This window comes from Ambystoma mexicanum, chromosome 4q (genome assembly GCF_040938575.1).
Source record: "Ambystoma mexicanum isolate Mex_15411 chromosome 4q, UKY_AmexF1_1, whole genome shotgun sequence".
Taxonomy (NCBI): domain Eukaryota; kingdom Metazoa; phylum Chordata; class Amphibia; order Caudata; family Ambystomatidae; genus Ambystoma; species Ambystoma mexicanum.
The window spans coordinates 448,444,676-448,467,221 of NC_090928.1; the positions used below are offsets into that span (position 1 = coordinate 448,444,676).

Genomic DNA, 22,546 nt, shown 5'->3' on the forward strand with positions numbered 1-22,546 from the left:
TCAGTACCCCGCTGGACTTGCTAGTGTATGGTACACAGTATTTGCTAATACCCCAATCTTTGGCTATCATGTCATGTCAGCTAGTCTGGTGAGTTTCCTGTAACAAAAGCACATTTATCCCATGTCCCTTAGCATATTTGAATACCTTTCTCACTTTAATTTTGTGGTTTATCCCTCTGATGTTACAGGTCATACATCTTATTTGAATAGGTTTCAATCTTCAGTTACGTTATAAAATTAGGCCATGCAAAATCCCACTAGACCTGCAGGGTGAGTTCCTTAGTTTACATACTCGACGGATGAAAAATGCACTCACCCCATGGTGACAAACAGCCCTACAGGTAAGGGGTGTATCAGCCATTTTTACTCCCTAGAAATAGGCAAATACTCTTAAAAAATAAAAATAGGGATTACAAATACTCCCACCAAAAAAATAGGAAAAGGATACAAAATACCTTGGGCTCCTGCCATCACCCAACATCTCCATGGATATGTTTGGACTAGTAGTGCACATAGTACCACAGGAAGAAACTTCTATTACTGCCGATTGGAAGAAGCAAACATGTATCATTTAATGTGTATGAATGGTGTAAAGGAATAATTATTCCAAAAACATGTCAGTTTTCCAGTTAAAACATTTTCTTTGCTTATAAAATACTCCCATTGGGAAGTGGACTTACAATTTTACTCTAAAAAATCATTTTACTCCCAACTTTAAAAAATAGGGAGTAAAATACTCCCACTTCAAAATCTTATCTGGAGCACTGGTGACGGGTAACAAAATATTCACCAGTGCTTTCTGTAAAGCAGTGCATGTCACCAAAAGAACACTTCATATTTGGTGAATGGTACCACCAAAAGGCCAGCCATGTACAGTGAAATCTATTTGCCACTTACTGCAAACCAAGTTCGTTTACACTAAATGTCAAAGGTTTCAAACATCCCCATGCTCTCCAGCAAGGTAGAGTACCATGCATATGGTAGTCGCCCTTCATAAAATGTTCTCGCCAATGCACGTAGGCTAGGATATTTTGCAAGCCCTGATAAAGCACTGATAGTTCCATCTATGCACTTGTGACATTTGTCCCTTCCATGTGACATCCCACATGCATAGAGCATTTTCAGTGTAATGACGCTCCATGTATAAACTTAAGTTCCCGTGTGTGCCCCTGACCTTGCCCGGTCCACACTGCTTCCCATAACTACAGTGACATTCCCACTCAAAGTCAAGAACAGCTAACAATTTCAATGACAACAAGTAGAAAACTAGTTGCCAATACGTTTAGAAGAGGGTTGGTAGCCCCAGGGCCCAACTACAATCAACTTTCCTTAGGCTAGCCCCTGGCATGGGTAGGCATTAGAGTCCTTTACTGTTGCTGACCATTGCTATTATCAAACAATACTTCAACTAGTCATCGTAAGTGTACCTTTCAGGTAGGCCCGCCAGTTGACCCACTGTGTGGTCCCTTCAACACCCAACGATTTACACAGGCCTTTTTTAATGCCTCCACTGAGTTAGCGAAGAAAGGCGTTCTGATGTATTATCTTGAGTTTCGCCGGAAACAGCATCTGGTATTGCATGTGCAGATCCCGAAGATTCTTTTTAACATCAATGAAGATCCTTCCTGCCCACCGAACCACGGGTCTGAAGTCACGATATATCTGTAACCACTCACTGCCATAGTTGATCGCTCACAGCTAGCTCTCTTGAAGCTTTGAGAATTAAGTCCTGATCCCTACAATTAAAAATCTGTACTAATAACGCTCTCTGTGGTTGTCCCGGCATTGGTCTCGGACTTGGGGATCTGTCCACTCTTTCCTAAAAAGTTCTGGGAGAAAACTGGTTTGCATAACACCTCGGGAAGTATTTTTTTCAAGGAATAGTTCCATCTGACCATGAATGGCGGTCTTCGTCAAGCCCACTATACATACATTGTACAGTCGTAACCTGGATTCCAATTCCTTGTTTTATGGCCTCAGCACTGCAAACTTTTAGTGTCGCTATATCAGAGACATTCAGTGCTAAAGTGCTTTCAGCATCAGTCACCATCTGCTCAATTTAGGACCTCCGCCCACATACATGCATACATACATACATACTCCACCTTATGCTGCTTTTCAAGTCCCTCAACATGTCTTTCAAGCCATGTGCTTGTTTGTCTTGCGATGTTCTATTCTGATCAGGGACTTGGTAGTTAGGGTCTTGCGTTTCCGCTGCACCTCCAAAATTGGCTGTGCAGAACCCCTCAGAAAGTTTCACAGTGTTACACCATCCACTGGTCGCCTTACGCGGGCGAATGCCCGTGCAGCTACTAAACCCTCACTCTCAGGTCCTGATCTGCCTTCCCCTTCTAACTTCATGTCCTCACTCCCTCAAGCAGCACGGCAGCGGCGGACCATGCTATACAACAAGAACACACGAGGGCATCCAACGGGCTATGGTCCTACTCACCCGTTCCTTTCATTGCAATGTTGGCAGCTGCCCTGGTGTCTTGGAAACAGTCGACGGAGACGCCGACTTTTTTCTTTGCTTCATCACGCCCCCAGGAAGAACCGGCAGCATTTTATAAACTTGGGTCATGTGACAAGGAAACGTGCTACATCATCGGTCATGTGACGGGGTCATGTGACACTCCTCGGCCCCTTCAAAACCGGAGAGGGAACGCTCATTCAGTGCTTCACAGCTGACCCAATCAGGCACTGTTCGGCGTTTTCCTGTCTCCACATCTCGATTCTGGACTACGGACTGCTCTTTTTGGATTTCCCTGTCAAGCCCTCAGATACTGTTTTGCTCCAAAGTTTCAGGACCTTTTGGACTGTGTTTTGGATTCCTTTGGATTACCCCTGGTTTCAACGAACTTGGCTGGCTTTTGACCTTGGAACTCTTAACGGACTGTTTTCGGATTTCCTTTTCTGTTACCTTTCGAAGTGCCCTCTCCATACAGGATTTGCTGTGCCAAATTCCGCAGCAACCTTCCAGCACTGCGCCTACCCGCTGCTGCTTGCTCCACACTGCAGCCACACGGAACACCTCCATTTCATCTGTGCTCTTTCTGCTTCTGACCCCTTTGTACCTTGGTAAGCTCCTTGATATTTGTTACCTTGCTATTCAGTGAATTGTTTGCCATTATACTGACCCATTGCTTGCTTTGCAGCGGTCGGGGGGTCACCGGTGTTCCTGGCATTCTTCGGCACTCAAATAACTGGCCTCAAGGATCGCTCAGGAAGTTATTTGTACCTTTCTGAGTGGAACTTGTGGACAGAGGCCCCATAATCTTCACGACCATCAAGTCATAACACACAGCCAGTCCATCCATTTTGGATTGCCTTTTGGAGCTTCCAGTTTTGGACATGTTCACAGTCTGTTCCAAACTGTTGCGGTTCCCGCGGCCTAGGGCAAGGCAGACCATCCAGCATCAGTGTCTCACGGACCGCTGTCCATTACCACGTCAACGTGCGTGCAACATCATTGTGCACGCACTGTTGCGTGCAGAGTCATCACAGACAACACCACCCCTCCAGCGTTGAAAGCAAAGGTCTGTTCGAAATCTGAACACTGCTACTGAACAGTCTCTCAGGATCGTAAGCAGCATTTTGGTATCTTTCTTCCTGGCTTACTTTGGCTCCCTGACCTTGGCTTGTTTCCATCCCAGATTGTTGCTGCTTGGCTCCAGTCTCCGTGGCATTCGACTACGGTTTGTCTCTCTCCTTTCACTGACTGGTTTCCTGATGTCTGCCCGTTTTTTTGGATTGCTCCCAGATTTGTCCTTTTGCTTCTGGCGACACTTACTTGCATTTACCCGATTTTCCCTGAACATCTGGAATTTTTGCAAAAGCCCTTTGGATTTTGGATTCTGTGAAGAGGAATTCTGACAGAATCAGAAGCCTTCTTTAACATGGACCCCAACGAGACCCTGGCTACTTTGCTTCAGTTAGTGGCTGATTTAAGATCTGATATGGCCCATGCTCACGCTACTACACAACAACAAATCCTCGAATTACAAACTGCCATTCAACCATTACCACCAGTGGCTCCGGCGATGCCTAATGTGCCTGTTGTTGAACCTGCACAGGCAGAGGCTGGCCCGGTATACATTACCTCACAGTTCCCATTGGCTCCTCCAGAAAGGTTCCATGGGGACCCCAAGCAGTACAGGACATTTTTGAATCAATGTTGTTTACATTTTCTATGCCGACCAGGTTCTTTACCCGATTCCGCTACCAAGGCGGCTTTTTTACTGTCGCATCTTGGAGGTATTGCCGCAGCTTGGGCTAACCCTCTTTTGGAAGAGGGTAGCCCATTATTGTTTGATTGTGATGCATTAATTGAGGCAATGGTAAAAGTGTTTGATACCCAATACAAGTCTCAAGTTATGGAACTGGAATTGTTAAATCTACAGCAAGGGGATTTGACTCTTTTGGCATATCTAGCCAAATTTAATCAATTGGCTGCAGAAACTGGATGGCCTGACGATAAGGTGTCCTTATGCTATAAAGGATTATCAGACTCGTTGAAAGATACTCTTGCCTTAGTACCAGTAGTTCTGGTTACTTTTACAGAATTATTGGAATTAGTTCTTCACATCGATGCCCGTAAGGCTGCCAGGAAAGGGGAAAAAACGTGGCACTCCACCTGGAATCCAGGTGAATCCCACACCCGTTGCAGGTGCTCCAGAACCTATGCAAATCGGAGCCGCTACACGGGGTCCTCTTTCTCAAGAGGAGAGAGATCATCGTAAGAAGAACAATTTGTGTTTTTATTGTGGCTCTTCTGAACATCTGTTAAAAGCTTGTACCAAGAAACCCAATAAGAAACAGAGAAACTTGAAAGCTCGGCAATGAGAGGAGTCCGATTGTCAAGTACCAATGTTTCCATGGACTCCCATCTCAACCAACCTATTTCCTCACAGGTGAGATTTAGGTTGTCTCAAGACCAGGTCGTCCAGGCCATTGCTATTCTGGATTCCGGTGCTACCGGAAATTATATCGACACACAATATGCCAAGACATTAGGTGTATCAACTATTGAAAAGGAAAACCCTGTTGTAGTCAATGCTGTTGATGGTTCCACTTTGATATCTGGTATGGTGGTACAACAGACAGAGGATTTGGCGATGGAAACACTTCAGGGTCATTCAGAACACATTTATTTCGATTTGATCTCTGCGCCCCAGTTCAAGCTTATATTAGGCATTCCATGGCTCAAGTTCCACAATCCTTCAATTGACTGGCACGTTGGGAGTATCGAATTCTTATCAGAGTACTGCGAGTCCAGGTGTTTGGAGGGGAAGGTTCCAACTTGCAATCCTTGTCATCCTTTATTGGAAACTGCAGCCACGATTGGGGCGGTCATGGCCACCGAATTACCGATTGAGTATTCCGATTTCAGATGCGTTTGATGAAGGTGGGGGTACAGTGCTACCTCCTCACAGACAGTACAATTGTCCCATTGATTTGGTCCCTAGAGCCAAAATCCCTTCAGGGAGAATTTACTCTTTAACCCACAAGGAGGATGTCATTCTGATACATTGATCAATCTTTAAAATCAGGTTTCATAGTCCCATCTTGTTCTCCGGCAGCCTCCCCTTTGTTTTTTGTGGAAGGGGAGCTCCGTCCATGTATTGATTATCGTGCCCTCAATTCCATCACTTTGCGTAATCAGTATCCCATACCACTGATTTCTGTACTCTTGGACCAACTAGGGTCATCCGTAATATTTACCAAGTTGGATCTTCGAGGGGCCTATAATTTGGTGAGGATCCGTAGCGGAGACGAGTGGAAAACAGCCTCCAAGACCAAATACGGATTATTCGAATATAGCGTCATGCCATTTGGGCTCTGCAATGCGCCCGCTACTTTCCAGTACTTCATTAACGATGTTTTCCATGATATGATGGACCAGTTTCTTGTGGTGTATTTGGATGACATATTATTATATTCTGCATCCTACGAGCTACATGTACAACATGTTACGAGTGTTCTACAGAGGCTTCGTGACAACCACTTATATGCGAAGTTAGAGAAGTGCATTTTTCATGCATCTGAGGTAGAATTTCTGGGGTACGAGATTACTTGTAATGGAGTACAAATGAGTCAGTCTAAGGTTAAAGTAGTTCTGGACTGGCCGATCCCTACCTCCCTGAAAGCTTTACAATCATTTTTGGGGTTCTCTAACTTTTATAGAAGGTTCATTAAAGATTTCTCATATTTGGTCGCCCCATTGACTGCTCTAACAAGCAATAAGACACCTTTTTGTTGGAATGACGACTGTAACAAAGCCTTTCAGCGTCTTAAGTCCGCTTTCACCAGCGCACCTGTTCTTCAACACCCTGATCCGAAGTTACCGTTTGTGGTAGAGGCGGATGCTTCGGACATAGCCTTGGGGGCAATTTTGTCTCAGGAATGTCCGGAAACTAAGGGGTTACATCCGGTGGCCTTTCACTCTAGAAAGCTTACCTCTTATGTAAAGAATTACACTATCACAGAGAGGGAGTTGTTAGCAGTTAGTGATTTGTTCATGATTTGGCGACACCATTTATTGGGTTCGGTTTTTCCTGTTCAGGTATACACTGATCACAAGAATTTGGTAGCCCTACAGTCAGTTAAGTGTTCCACAGCCCGGCATGCCAGATGGCATGAGTTCTTTTCAATGTTCGATTTCACGATTACTTATGGCCCTGGTGCTCTACACACAAAGGCGGATGCTCTTTCACGTATCCATGGAGAATCTCTCCCTCTCAGATCGGAAGGTCCTCTTTTGTTACCACACCAAGTGATTTGTGGTTATACCATTCAACCCACACTAAGAAGCGATCTACAGGTTGGGTGAGAGACAATCCTGCAGAACCGGCAAAGCTCAATCTTGAAATCATTCGGGGTTTGCCACATATCAAGGGGTTACTGTTTCCTCCGGATAGTGGTACTCGGAAGAAGGCTATTCAATGGTGCCATGATTCAAGATTAGATGCACATCCCGGTAGTAGGAAGACTCTTGATCTCTTGCAGCATTGGTGGCCATCGAGGATAAAGGACGTTGTTGAATATATTTCCCATTGGTATGTCTGTGCTCAATGTAAAGCTCCTAGTACTAAACCGGTTGGACTCTTGCAATCCATGCCCGTTCCCGAGTATCCTTGGTACATGATCTCGATGGACTTTGTCCTTGGTACATGATCTCGATGGACTTTGTGGTTGATTTGCCTCCGGTTTCAGGTTTTGACACTGTTTGGGTAATCATGGATTACTTCACCAAATTGGCGTTGTTTGTGCCTTGTCAAGGTCTGCCATCTGCCCCGAGACTGACGGATTTGTTTCTGAAGAACGTTTTTCGCCTCTTTGGTCTTCCCTGCGTCATCATCTCGGATAGAGGTTCGCTGTTTACTTCCCATTTTTAGAAGTCACTTACTGCCTCTTTTGGAATTGATGAAAGATATTCCAGTTCTTATCATCCTCAAACAGATGAACAAACTGAACGCCTCAATTCCACCATGGAACAATATCTAAGGTGCCTTATTCATCAATATCAGGATTCCTGGCTTTCACTGCTCCCTATGGCCGAATTCGCGTATAACAATTCTTTACATTCCTCTACGCACTCTTCCCCATTTTTTGCCATGTTCGGTCGTCATCCTCGGTCTTTGCCCGTTGCCCCCGTTTTGCCCACACGCCAGCCGGCGGCTTCTTCTTGTATCCAGAATCTGTGTACAATCCATGATCAGGTGAAAAAACACCTTGTTGTTGCACAGGAAAACGCCAAGCACTTTGCTGATGTCCATCGGTCCCCGGCTCCTCAGTATAGAGTGGGAAATAGGGTTTGGCTATCTACTAAGAATCTGCGTATTCCTGGTAGGAGGGCTCTTCTTCCACGTTATGTAGGGCCATATGATATCACAGCGGTAATCAACCCCGTAGTGGTTCGGCTGCCTCTTCCAGCCAAGTGGAAGGTACATCCCGTTTTTCATGTGTCTCTAATTAAAGCTTTTCTTCCCGGAACCACTCTCCCTACACGCCCTCCTTCCATCATGGTGCAAGGGGAGGAGGAGTATGAGGTCCATAAAATTCTGGATACCAAGGTTTCTAGAAGTACTAGGATGTATTACGTGGATTGGAAGGGTTATGGACCGGAGGAAAGAACCTGGGAACCAGTACAGCACTTTCATGCCCCTCGCTTGATATCTGAATTTTGGGCCTCGAGAAGACAGAGCCTATCTTTAGGGGAGGGTACTGTCAGGCATGGGAAGTTGCGAACGGGTTTTCGTGTGCCTTCAGCAGCAAGACAAGGCAAACAAAGGAAAGCGCTGGGGCAACGGCATTTGGTTGCCAGAAACGCGATCCGTGGCGGAGCCTGGAGGTTGCCATGGAAGCTTGGTGACAAGTTGCTAAGGAGGGGGAACGTTCGTGCACGATCACGACGTTGATCAGGTGATCCTGGGTATTTAGCCCCTCCTCCTTAGTTGCTCAGCGCTTCTGATTGAGCATTTTGGCGTTCTGTTTCTTGTCTTGTATTTCTACCGTTTTCCTCGTGTTTTGACCCGGAATTGTACTTGTTTTTGGCTTTTGGATTACCCTACTGTTTTGGCGACTTCTCATAGCTTTTCATGGTTTCTTGATCTCTGGCTTCTGTGACCTGGATTACGTTTTTCGCAATTTCCTTGACTGTTTGTTTGGCGCCCGCAAGGTGTTTTTGGACCCGGACCGGCTTATGGATTAACCTTTTTGGATTCTGAATTTACGTATCGTGAGTTTTGTAACTTCCTAGTACGTTGTGCTGATTTTCATATTCACCTGGATTAAAGTGACTCAAGTTTTTTCCTGCGCCGTGGGACAACCGCCGCTGCGCCGTGGGACAGCCGCCGCTGCGCCGTGGGACAGCCGCCGCTGCAACACGGGAATACGAACTCTTGGAAGAACTGTTCCCCGCGCCGTGAGATTACCGTTTGTTATCACGGATTGCTGAAGGTGGCTCGTGTCATTCACTCTACGGATTCACTCCTGGATATTCCCTGGTAAGAAAATTCTTGTGGTATAAGCTCATTATTCTTATTTCTTAGGCACATAGTGGTACTCCTAGTGAATATTGTTTTGCAGAACTTCTCTGGGCTCTCTTCTTAACCTGATCGTGGTAGTACATTCCCTCCTATTCAGTTCCCTCAGGTTAGTGTTATTGGGTTTAGATTAGAATTGTGATTTTCAATCATCAGTCATTTGGTACTAATTGTGTTATATTTCCTTCTACAGCCACGTGGTCTCGGTGGGATATCCATTCTTTCAATGAATTGATTCCTTTGCACTGTGTATAACTTACATTCAAAGGAGTACATTGGTGGGAAGAATTCTTCTTCTACACTACGGGTTCAAATCTGTGAAGAGGAATTATGACACATCCGTTACTCCTACGTTGTTTTCCTCTCCTTCAGCATTCAATCCGTGTGCCGCTCAGGTCAGCTCCATCAGCGTTTTCTTTTCCCAACAGGGAACAGATTTCTGACCTATGAAGACCTTTTTTGAACATGTGTTCACTGAAAGGTAGCAGTGGTACTGGGAACAGATGGTACACGCCAGGTGATCATTCCAAATGTACATAAGCATTATCATTTTTCTCCCTACAGCTCCCAGGGGGGTCCGCAGGGACGCCATCTCGCCCTTCCACCTTCATTAGATACGCAGGCTGGTATTTTTAGTCTGCATGTTGGGTTTTGGAGGAAGGTCTGCCACCTTCTACAAATCACGACTGCTAACCGACACCAGCACTCAATGGACATTTCAGCAGTAATAGTATATGTATACTTGGGTCCAGTGATGTGGAACACGGGGCTCTACGACACTCAACGAATAGCTGATCTATGGCTCTTACTGGGACTACATGCAGTATTTTGGCTCTTGGGCCACCCACTTTGAGCTTTTCCGCTTCCAGGCAAGCCGCTATGAGACAGAGTGGGGGGGGGCGGGCCTACAAGTCAGCATCCAGCACTCGGGCCCCAGTCCACTGCACCTGGTCAGGGGGGCTCCATCCTCCTCCACCAGAGGTGGCCAGATTTCTAAAGAAAACCTCTCTTCAGACTCTATCTACAACAGAATTGACTTACCCTTTAAAAACAAGGCATGGATCTGGACTCTATGAACAAATCGTCAGGAATGGACTTCCATTCCCATGAATACCAAACTTCTGACACAAGGAAGATAAGGCGAACAATGTGGAGCAATGAAGGACACGAGCGCAAGCAACGCTCTAGCTGTTGTGAGCCTTCACCTGCAGCCGAGACATTTGAACAAAAGGCAGCAGCTGACTACATCGCTCTACTGGCGAGAGAAGGCTGTCTCTCTCAAGATCAATCGAGGGACCAAGAGAGGACTCTGTGGAGCCATCCGGCTCAGGTGGAAGAAGGAGAACAGTCCAGAAGCAAGAACACGCTGCAGGGACGACAGAAGCCAACTAAAGACTTTTGGGCATTTGCAGTTGTTACAGGGAAGCCTCCACTGTGCCAAAGCCAGAGACGCCACCGAGAAGCCGAAAGGGCACCGCGAGGGAAACCTAGCCGCCGAACAAGGAGGAGACACCGAACGAACGCTGCAGGCTTACTGCGGGAAACAGAACACCACAAAGAAATAGTGAGTCCTCCTAAGGGAAGCAGGGACGCTGGGGCGTACGGACAGTTTTGTCAAATGCAACCATTTGTTAATAAAGTGCACGAAAGCGAGCAAGCTGATTAGAAATCACTTTAAAAGGGGAAAAGGAAACAAGAAACTTAAAGAAGCTTGGTGAAACATTACAACCAACATGACACCATTTTTTTTACCAAAAACAGATTTTATTCTACAAACCAGAACTGCACTACGCCTAACTCATCTCCAAAGTAAGCAACTCACAAAAAGATGTTCAACATAATCAATGCCATACAAACCCAGACTTATTGCAATCACGTTTCCTCTGCCTTGCAGATGATGATCGTGCAAACCACTTCATAAACAACCAACAATGCATCAACACTGTGCCCAAGGACATAAGTACCGATATCAACCACAAACCAATCCCAGCGGCGCCTGGAAACACCATTTGTTGTATAGACGCCTTACAAATATTCAATAAAATAAAAACAAGCCACAATGCTTAACTACTTCACACTGATTTCCGTAGAAGATTTAGTGAAGGTACTTTACCAGTGAAATAAAGCAACAAAGCTGGCTCACCAATGGGCCCTTGCCCACCAGACTTTTAGAAGAACATCCTCAGCAAAGACACTTGCAAAATAAGTCCGCAACCTCATGAACCCTTGACTGGAAACAAGGAAAACACCTAGGAGTTTCAAAGCTGTCTACATTGAACTTCTCAAAAATCCCACAGGAAACAGACAACCCAACCAACTACCAGCCTATATCAAACAACCTTTACACGGCCAAACTGCTAGAAACAAACGCATATGGACAAATATTGACACACTGGGAATCAACCATCGACTGTACCAGGCAGAAATCTGCTTCGGGCCTATGAGCGGAACTGAATTAGCTCTACCCTCCATGCCAAAAAAAAACTCAGACTCCAACATTGTTTCTGCCCTGATATTATTAGACTTTTCAATGGCTTTTGAAACAGTCAACCATACAATCATCATTAAAAAGGATACAATATGCTGGGATTAACAACACGGCACTAGATGAAATCCTTCCTGACAGAAAGAACGGAAACCACCGGGCTACCACCATTCGCTCAACATCACAAATAATCACCTAGGGGCTCCACAAGGGTCATCCCTTTGACCACTACTCTACAACATTTACAGGAACCCACTCATGAAATTCATCAAGGGACACAGACTCGCATGCTACAGACGATACCCAAATCGTCTACAAAAATGATACCAACAAGGAATACGAACCAAATCCTTGACATCTCACAAATCAATGCATGGATGAGAAACAGCTCAATCCGGACAAAACTGAAATCAGGATCACACCACAGCCTCCCTATATAACTGCACATACCATGGCCAACGTAAACGCGATCCAACAACAGAAGCAACTAGAGTGAAAAAAGGCTATGGATTTTGATGGGCAGTGACCTAACACTGGAACCACAATCCAAAGCAGTAGTAAAGAAATGCTTCTCCACCTACACCATCAATTACCCCTTTTCACACAGAGCACTTGCCATCATCTATATCGCCATATCAAGAATAGACTACCCCAACAGTACCTACTTTGGAATGCCCCACAACCTCACCAAACATCTAATGAATCCAGAATGCAATAGCAACACTCAACACACCAGGAAACATTCAAGAAAAGGATCAATTTCAAAACCCTTAGCATTGTTCACATTGCAATTCACAGGCAAGGAGCGGAAATTTTAAAAACGATCAAAAAGAAAAACACACACACACACACACAATCTACAGACTAAAAAGAACACAGGTCTAATCATGACTTGTCTTGAACCCCAACATTTAAAACATGTATTGTATAACGGTGGAGACATTTCAAAACATCTCAGCAAAACTCTTTAACTCCCTCCCAAAAGGGAATATATGCACAATAAAGGAACAACTGACTTTCAGGAAATCAATGAGGGCTTGGCAGTTTGATTTGCCAACCTATCGGACAAACGCAGGGAAATAGTCAAATAAAAGCATGCAGCTTTAATGCAAAGAGGTATAGCACGAATTACGTTGTCTTACCTCGGGACCCCTAGGTCATGTGATTCTAGAGGATTGATAAAATAGGGAAGGAGTGACCCCCAGCATCGTTAACCAGTGCACAATGGTTTCCATTTTACTCAGCACACAACCAACAATGATTCCACCATATACCACAATACATGGGATCTATGTGATTACTGCAACTCAAACACTGTGCACCCTAAAATGTCAACTTTTTTTCTTTTAACCAATTTCGCAGCATTTATATGTGGGGGGTGACCCCCGCAGTCCCACCCATATTCAAACATTTATTATCACCCTATCCCAGCCCCCACATACCAATGTGCCACAAAACGGTATTTTGGCTGTCCAGTAATGGGGAATATTTTCAATATAAGGACCATCCCTTCTCCCCACTTAAACTATCCACACTCTTGCAGGCACACCTCACACCACAACCACAACCCACAGCAAACAGCAAACAGCAAAACACCTCCCCCGATAACTCTCAGAATTCGACAGTCAAACAACCCATACTCCCATGGGCACATCAGGCCTTCTTATGCAGACTTAAAGCTCCCACATGCACGTCAACCCACACAATCTAGAAGCAAACCCACACAGTGACCGTTTTTTCTGAATTGAAACTATCAAATAAACAACCAAGCTCTCATGTGCTCCCCTCCCCCACTAACAAACCCGCATTCCTGTTTTGCCTGGAGACCATTCAAATTCCAGCTGTGTAAGGTATACATCCAATTAACATAACCAGTGTACAGAGCATTTATTTATTTGCATTTTTAAAGCACGCAACTGTCCTCCGGCATTGTGGCGCTCTTACATGAAGCTTACTTTTTGACCTGGGTATAATATGAGGAAAAAGTAGGAGCTTGGTTACAGACATTGCTCATGTTCCAAGGTTACTTGAGAACAGTGAGCATAAGCACAATTTGCTGGCACATGTAAATGATTGGGTTACTGACATTATTCACGTTTCAGGTAGCATTTAAAGTACAGATTTACTTGAAGATGGTTTTCAGTGCCTTTCTGAAGGCCATGAGAGCATTAACAAGTATGTAAAATCTAGATAAAGTGCGCAAATAAATCTTTACAACTAAGGAAAGACTGGATCTGTTAATCAGTGAGAATGGCGCTGAGTGGAGAAGGTCCGAGGAGCAGGAATGGAGGGGAGCCTGCGGGACAACGCTTTGCGAATGGTACCGGGGGCGGGGGTTTATATGACAGGGGTGGGAGGAGATGGTGGTGGGCTAGAGGTAGAGTTGAGCAGGATGAGTGCTTATGGATTCGATGGGATACTAGTGTGAGGATTGATTAAAAGAGGGCGGAGCTGAGCCAAAAGGTGGGCAGCAGTGTTGTGTCTGAGAGTTGGAAGCAAAGAGCGGAGTTTGGTCAGCAGTAAACTAGACATTATGTATAGAGGGTTTCAGGTTGAAGTTCATGAGGCGACGCTGACCAGGTACTCACTGGAAGGCACTGGGAGCGAGAGGACCCCGTCGGGTCTCCCATGGCTTGGGTGGGGGCTGTGAAGCCATGGCTTCGGCTGCGAATCCCACTTCCACTTGGCGATTACGTTACCGGGGCCAAGACCATTTAGACACAGATGAAGGACTACTACCCATCCAGATTCTTGGTCTCTAAGCATGCGCGGCTATTTTGGAACGGGACATCGCCAAACGCTGCACCTGTGCTCAGCCTCAGCAAGCAAACATGCGCCCGCCGTCCCCTAAGGAACAAAAGCACCTTTGCTATGATGGGCATTACTCAAACGCTACAACCGCAGCTGTGAAAAATGCACGTTTGCATCAAAGATAGTGTCCGCCCGACACACCTCTTCCTAGTTTTTAGTTTGCTTACAATAACTTAGAATTTTTAAACTGCTCTGTCTAGCAGATGTTTTTTTTTTACATCACAACCAATGTAGATACAATTATTGCAGCAGAAATATGACAGTGTGAGTTATTTTGAAACACAATACACATTGAAATGAATTCGGTTTTATAAAGCAATTCCAATATACTGAAAAATATCCCGTGCATATTGTTACATGTCTTTACGGTTCATTTCAATACTTCGTCTTCCTACCAAGGTACTAAAGGCCACCAGCATGGCGCCCAGAGGTATGCATTCTATGAGAGAGGTACGCTCTCTAGTTCTTAATCACAACACCGTGTGGTTTAACTGCACTGCACCAATATGGCCGTTTTTAAACGCACGTTTTTACATGCGCGGTCGAGTGTTTAGAATCGGGTTGTCAGTGTTTGAGCTTTTGTGCGCAAGTCCGTTTTTTCGTGCTCCTGCTCCGCTGTGGTCTTGGGTAAGATTTAAATTGAATTGCGCGAGGTTCACTTTCTCTATCAGTTCTGGACTTCTGGTTTAATGTTAGTACACTGAGAAGCGAGTGCTTTAAAAACCGCAATTCGTGAAGTAAGCAACCGCAAATAGTCTAAATTGTGGTGTGTGTCAGAGTTTATAGGCAGCCTAATAGTTAGGTGACTATCTAGCTAACGTCAAATAAGCCATTTGTGTGTGCTTTTTTGTCGCTTACCCTTTTTACATTATTTTGGTACTAAGTTCTAAAGCACCCCGCTTAATAATTGTTTGCTCAAATTTCTCTCATTTATTTTCCTGTGTCTGCAGCCTATATGCCCCGTCAATTTTTTCAGGATACCGATATTTGTCACCACCGAAAGACAGCACCCCCCACTGTCGCCCACATGTTTCAAATACCCAGCTGTCCATTAACCATTCAATTGGAGCAATTTACAATGAGCAATTGAGGTTTGGAATACAGTGTTGAAAAAGAGCTAGAGATGAAGGAACCCTAGAATGTCCAGAGGAACATAAAACCTTAACTTGTACAAACTGGCTAAAACACCATCCAAGAAAAAGTTAATGATAGTAACACAGTGCATTTAGCTAGTTTTAACAGCGGTAATACCCTAGGCACCAATTAATCAGAAATTAACATGAATAGAGAATAAATTAACATGATTTGAGAGACTTTTGCAGACATTAAGGATATTGAAAAAGTTGCTACTGCAACGTTAACTTGGAAAAATACATTAATTAACGGTGGGGGGCCATATACAAAGCATTTTAATGGCAGAATATCGTTATCGACTAGACAACAGCACCACTGAAAATGTACATGATCCCTCCCAGCTGACAGAAGCGGGTTCTCCAGAGAGCTCACACAAGACTAATCTTAAATTGATAATCCAGAAACGTCATATAGTCATGTATAGGGGTGGCAACGTTTATATCTATCTGAGGTGGGAGTCAGGACCATATGTTGGAACCGTTGACCCAGAAATATGGCAAGTGACATGACACGATAGTGGCACCACAGGCACATACATTTCTGTAGGCAATAAATACACTTGCTTCATACTTGTTTTTTAATGGCAATCTTCTTTGCACCAGAAGTGATGGATTTAAGGGTCAATGAATTACAACCACTAACGTTGCTCTGGACACCTTTACATACTGCGCATTACACCCACGTCCTTTTTCTTCATCCCAGTAGAAGCGTTCATGACAAGGCCACCATCCCAAATGTTTAGTCCTGTCCCCATCTCCTCTGAAGACATGTAACCCGTACAATCTCATAACCCACCAGTTACAACAATCCAGTCCTCTGGACAGGGGCCAAGAAGTGTCTAGTCCAGGTGTTGAATCATGCTACTGCCTGGCTTGTGGTGAGCAATGGTTCATCTGCTATTTGGGGGTCTGGACATGTGGGTCAGGCATGAGATACCACCATGTAAGAACTTTCTCATGCCGCTGCAGTGGCAAGGGGTCCAAAGGAAGACAGGAGGAGGTCATTCTAAAGCCCTGTAAAAAATGCAAGTCCAATTCACAATGAGAGTATTTTATAAGTGAGTACAAATGTTTTAACTTAAAAACGGAAATGTTTTTGTAATATTTATTTCATTTGACCCAGGAATTCATGCTTATTAAGAGATACATGTTTACATCTTCCAAACAGTCAGTTAAAATAGTAGTTTCTTCCTGTGATGCTGTATTCTAGCACCTTGAAGCATCTAGACCAAATAACCAGACAGACTCAAAGAAAACTGATCTCCTGAACATCTGTGAAGACCTGCTCTCCAACCTTGACTCTAACACCCCTCGCGTCCTCATCTTGCTTGATCTCTCTTCTGCCTTTGACACTGTCAACCATGCCATCCTGCTCAACCGTCTCTGTGATAACCTGAGTCTCACTGGTCAGGCTCTGGCGTGACTGACTTCTTTCCTCTCCGACCGACCCTCCCAGGTCCAACTTCGGTCCTTCATCTCTGCTATCTTTTTCTCTACCTGTGGTGTCCCCCAGGGGTCTAACCTCTCTCCCTGGCTGTTCAACTAATACCTGGCACTCCTTGCCCATCGCATCGCCGCTCTCTGCCCTAACTTTCAGTGCTATGCGGATGACACCCAGCTTATTTCCAGGCTACCCTCTGCCTCCTCCTCTCCTTTCCTCATCTCTGACTGTCTATCTGCTATCCAGGAGTGGTGTGCCACCAATGACCTCTGCTTAATGCCAGTAAGACTGAGATCCTCCTCATCAGCAACACCCGCTCCTTCCTTCCCTGTAACTCTCTGGCCGGCCTCTCTTGTCCCTCTTCCTGCTCCCACCTGCAAGGCTAATATCCTCGGGGTCATCTTCGACTCCACACTCTCCTTCTTTCCTCACATCTCTGACGTCTCTAAGAAGTCGCACTACCAGCTGCACCTCCTCAGAGGTGTTCTTCCTTTCCTCTCCTTCCCCTAGAAGCTCACTGTCTCCAGAGCTCTGGTTCTCTTTAGGCTGGTCTATTGTAACAGCCTCTTTCTAAATCTGCCTGCTTCTACTCTCCGCCCTCTGCAATTTATCCAGAACAGGACTGCGAGACTTGTCCTTGGCCTCAAGCCCAGGGATCGTATCTCTCCAGGACTGAATTCTCTGCACTGGCTCCCAGTGGCTGTGAGGATTAAGTTCAAAACCCTCTGCATCGTTCACACGTCCTTCTGGGGCCTCAATACCTTCAACTCTCTCTTCCTAAATATCTTCCTTCTTGAGCTCTTCGCTCATCCTCCTCCAACTCCCTCAGGGTCAGTCGCTTCTCCAAGCAACGAGTTGGTGGTAGATCTTTCTTCGGCTGGTGCCTCCCTCTGGAACAGCCTCTCTTAAACCTGAGGAGAACCATCTCTGTATCCGGAAGCACTTCAAAACCTTTCTCTTTGCTTCTGCTTTTGCTCCTCCTCTCCTCTGCTGACCTCCTGGCTGTAACCGTAACTGCACTGGCTACCTCGACACCCTCTGATCTCGGGCCCAGGTCCTTCCCCTTCCAGCGTCACACACCTGCACTGCCCGCCTGGCAACCCCTGCACTTGGGGACTGTTTCTGTATCCCTACAGTCCCCTACCAGCCCTTGACAACTGATGCCCGCACTTGCCACATGCTGGCCGTTTACTTACTTATTGTTATCATCTTTTCCCATTTACTGTGCTGTCCCTGCCCCCTTCCCATGCCCTTGCACGATCTGAATGACTCCTGGACTAGTAGGATCGTTGTCCGTCCTCCCTTTGTTCCCCTCCCTTGCCTCATCACGCCTTGTGACACTTGTGTATAGGCGTGTTATAAATGCCATTTATCATATCAATATGGCAAAACACTACTTTATTCAAAGTAGGGAGACCAGACAAACATCGTACTGATGCGTGTACTCTCACAGAGCAGCTTGATTACACCAAATTCTTTATACCTTAATAGGCGTCATCTATGACATCATTCTATGTGCCAAATCATAAAACCTATCGAGGAAAGGGATTGGTTAAGGGAACATAACTACTTATAGAATATATAGGGATTAGTGTATTCTTAGCTACCCCTTATCTTTAGGGCATGCCTTGAACTAACTCTAAATACGTATGACTGAATACAGCGGACAAAATGGCAGTTGTGAGGAAGGTATGGTATCGAGCAGTAGACACAGACACAATAAATACAAGTTTTGAAAACCTTTATGAATTTTATTTGGATGGTAGAATTCCTAACCTGCCCTAACTCTGTAATGGGAGTACTCTCGACCATCAACCAATAACACATACGTCCAAATCAGTCTCGTCAAAATAAAAAGGCCTATTGCAAGGAAACCTAACCTTGCCCTCCTTCTCAAGATAACAAATGTATTAAGGGAATACAAAAAGGAAAATAGTGTGTCAAAAATAAATGTCAACTCCCTTCCCCAGGTTTAACCCCACGGGGTCTAGAGAGTCTCTCAGTAAACAAAGAATAGGTAGATAGTACAGTTCTATCAGCTTTGTGTACTTTACCTTACTGGCACAGTTCAATCTTAAGCTCTTTACTCTTGGTAGTTCAATCACTTCCTTGGGCTTGAGCTGCCTTACCATCAATACTTTGTTCATATGCTTTAAATTTCTCACACTTCTTCACCCCCCCTGCCGGGCTCGAGCCTGTCTTGCTCCACTTTATCACACATTTTCTTCTAGTTCTGCACAGGCTTCCCTCTGCCCGGCTCAAGCCTGTCTTTTCGTGGGGTTTCCCTTCCCCACGTTTTTGTCCAAGACATGTTTCGCTGTGGAAGACTTTCGAAACTGTAAGGAATTTACCTAGACCACTGCATGACCATATTTTTGAAAAAAACAGATGTTGCAGCCAATGTCGGCTTGAGTTCCTATCTAGAGCGAAGCCTTTGTGCCTCTCTGGTTCCTTTCTCAGATGGCCAAGGGTCTGCACCAGGGGTGCCTGTATTGTGGCTGCAGCAATATATGTACAATTCCGAGAAATAAAGTTGGTACCCTTTAGTGCGCTCCTTGGGAAGAATTACTCAATCACTTGGTTATGTTAATTCCAATTTGTTTATTCAGTATAGGTTCTGGATACTCCATACACTTGAAGTTTCAATAAACAAACTCTGTCTCCCAAATTGTCTCCGTGGTTCCCGGATGCACAGAGGCAATCGTACCGAGAGAAAGGAACATCTTTGAATCCACAAGAATCTACACACAAGAATCTCCCCTGAGGAACCGTGGCTAAAGTCATGGGGAAACACGTGTTGGGAGACAATTTGGGAGACAGAGTTTGTTTATTGAAACTTCAAGTGTATGGAGTATCCAGAACCTATACTGAATAAACAAATTGGAATTAACATAACCAAGTGATTGAGTAATTCTTCCCAAGGAGCGCACTAAAGGGTACCAACTTTATTTCTCGGCACTGCATGACCATGTCGACCTCTCTTTCCAAATTCCTTCAATTAACAATCTTTTCATGTAGCACCAATGTCTCTTGGTACTTGTAGTTCTTATTCTTTCACTTGCCTTCTTGGCCCTTTCCAAAGTTCTTATACTCGACATTTGCCCTCTTGGCATATTACACAATTTACTTATTTCACTTTCTTCTTATTCAACTGTATTTCCTTTGATCTCTGCTTGTAATATGGTTAAAATAAAGTTCATAACATTTTACAGAGACTTTCGAATGTGTGACTTCCATGCGTGGGACCACTCTGCTACTTTGTTTCCTTTTCCTTTAACAATTGTCCTCTTAATTTGCGTTTCATCAGCGCACAAGCAACCTTCAGTTTTCAAATGAGTCACTTTCTCTTTAACATCAGCCAGACTTTTTTTGCTCTCGATAACTCACTGAGTTGTGCTAAACGATTTGCTTTCATCTTTTCCCTGCACTTCCAGGCTGCTACCAACGCCTCCTCTGCTTCTCCCCATCTCTGCCGTTCACCCGTGAGGGTCACGGGCTGTTTCTTGGTACCTGGAATGTGTCTTGCCTCCGCTCGCTCGGCTCTGCTTTTCGAACACTCATAGTTTCCCAAAAGCCTGGAAATCTCGCCTGGCTTGTTCTCAATCCTCTCAATAGCTGATCAGCCTCTAGGCCTTCCAACTCCCACACCTGGTTCGCATCAGCTGTTCCTTCATGTACCCAGCGTTGCTCAAAGTGTGCTTGTGCGCGCCACCTTTTATTTTCACAGGGAGTGTTAACAAGTGGCAGGTGTACATTATTAGAGCTATGTGCCTGACTCTGCCTGGCCTCATTATAGGGACCAGGCCAATGCAAGTCAGGGGAGGTAATCCTTCTGACCTCATTCCTCATCTTCCTTGGTGCAGTACTTTTGTCAAAACTAAGTGGGGAGGAATTATGGCAATTAAAATAAACAGGGATAGGGGTTAGATGGGTTGTGGAAAAAGGGGGATACCATGTCTCGCCATTGGGTGCTTCTCCCCCACTCCCTGAGGACACCCTATCCTGGTGGTCCTCTCTCGCTTGTCCACCTCCAGGGTCGGGATCCAAACATTATGACCTTTCCCTGGCCACCTGAGTGAGGGATCCCTGGGGACAAGGTTGTGAAACACCCTCTGGTTTGTCACTCAGTAGATTGGTCTAAGCAACATTCTATGTTACTTTATCCCTCAAGCCCACTGATTGGTTGGCATACTATTCCAACCTTGCACTTTCGACTCTTTTAGCAGTGCGTTAGCGAAACGCACCTTAGGTGTTTGATTCCCATCAGACTACTCCCCGTTTTCCCAGTTAGTCCATCACCTCTCATTGGTAGGCCTTAAGCCAAAGTCTTCCTTTTATTGTTGACTGCTCACGGCCTGGAACATTCAAGGGAGCACACCACTATCTTCTTCTGAGGCTTAATGAATAGCCCTTGCTCTCTTCTCCGAAATCACGTGTTAGCAGACCACGAATTTGTCCATTTCAACCTCCTATTTTCTGCTATTTTATTTAATTATGCTAGATGCACTTGCTCCTTTGGCCTCTAGAGACATGCTCACCCTCATATGAATGGTGTGCACTCTTAATTCAATCAATTGGCTTTCGCAGATGTTTTCTTCAATCTGTGAGGAGTGTCCCATATTCAGACCTTATCTATGTAACTTTGTGCACTGTGCTTATTTCTTAAAATAGCATCCCTTATTCTGGACAAACCGAGACGCATCGTCATTTCTGCACACTGAACTATTCTTCTGCGTCTCCTGATCCTGCAGCCTTAGTCTGTCTCCGAGGTGGCTTGGTTGTATCAGATATGAATCGGCGTCCATTTTCTTGTCATGGCCGTCCTAGCCACGTTATATATACCTTTTGTAGCAAGCTTCTATATGTTTCCTTTCTACCTTCCATTACTTTGTATTTACAGTAATTGATCATTAAGTAACTTCTGTGTAATCACGATTTCTTTTGTCATGATTCCTGTCGGGCGGCGCTTCTGGGATTTGTGGAGACGCCATTGACAGGTGCCGTTACGTTCGACGGCCGTTGGGAAGCACCGCTCTAGTGTTTTTCCAAGATGGCCGCCGATGTTGTTTAGTGTCGGGCTCGAGCAGCGTTTCTTCGCGTTGCACCTTCTCTGCTTCTCCCGGCTCGAAGGTTACGCTGTTTTGCCCCCGCGTTCTGGCTAGTCCCCCCTCCATTGGACTTTCTTTTGTGGTTTCCCGCTTGCTCGCTTACCGGTTCCCTGACCGGTCTCTCTGTGATCCCTCCTCTCAGCTTGGCTCCTTTGGTCTCTCCCTCATTGGCGCCTTGGCTTACCCATTCTTTGGTCCTGGGTGCTCCTCTTCATTCCTCTGGATAACCCTGCTTTCTCCCCTTGTATATTCTCCTCATCCTCGCCTGCTCTGGAGGTGTTTCTGCTTACCTGGGATTTCTCCCCCATTGTTCATCCGTCACTCTCAGCTCTCCAAGTTTGTTACTCCGATCATCCTCAACATCCCAAGACATCACCTTGGGCATCTTCCTGTTCTGGACTCTCATCGCAGGGTTTTTTCTGCCGTTGAGGCTTTTTCCCTGCTCAGGAGCCGGCTCCTGGGAGTTCCCGCTGTTCGGTTCCCCAATCACCCGACAGCGTGGCATCCCTGGAAGCTCGCCCCTA

At 45.3% G+C, this 22,546-nt stretch overlaps 2 protein-coding genes across 6 annotated transcripts in view; one reads left to right on the top strand and one right to left on the bottom strand.

The window, feature by feature from the left end:
* PEX13 (peroxisomal biogenesis factor 13) overlaps positions 1-14,362 on the bottom strand; it is a 531,904-nt gene extending 517,542 nt beyond the window's left edge. For 2 of the 3 annotated variants that reach the window (XM_069608022.1, XM_069608023.1), the window contains exon 1: positions 14,118-14,271. In XM_069608022.1, coding sequence (XP_069464123.1) covers positions 14,118-14,185 — 68 coding nt within the window. In that variant the 5' untranslated portion in view covers positions 14,186-14,271. Of the gene's footprint in view, positions 1-14,117 lie in introns of all 3 variants that reach the window. The other variant, XM_069608021.1, reaches the window with a different exon arrangement.
* A 531-nt stretch (positions 14,363-14,893) lies between these two features.
* PUS10 (pseudouridine synthase 10) overlaps positions 14,894-22,546 on the top strand; it is a 1,772,971-nt gene continuing 1,765,318 nt past the window's right edge. For 2 of the 3 annotated variants that reach the window (XM_069608029.1, XM_069608031.1), the window contains exon 1: positions 14,896-14,967. The gene's annotated coding sequence lies outside the window, so the exon portion shown is untranslated. Of the gene's footprint in view, positions 14,968-22,546 lie in introns of all 3 variants that reach the window. The other variant, XM_069608030.1, reaches the window with a different exon arrangement.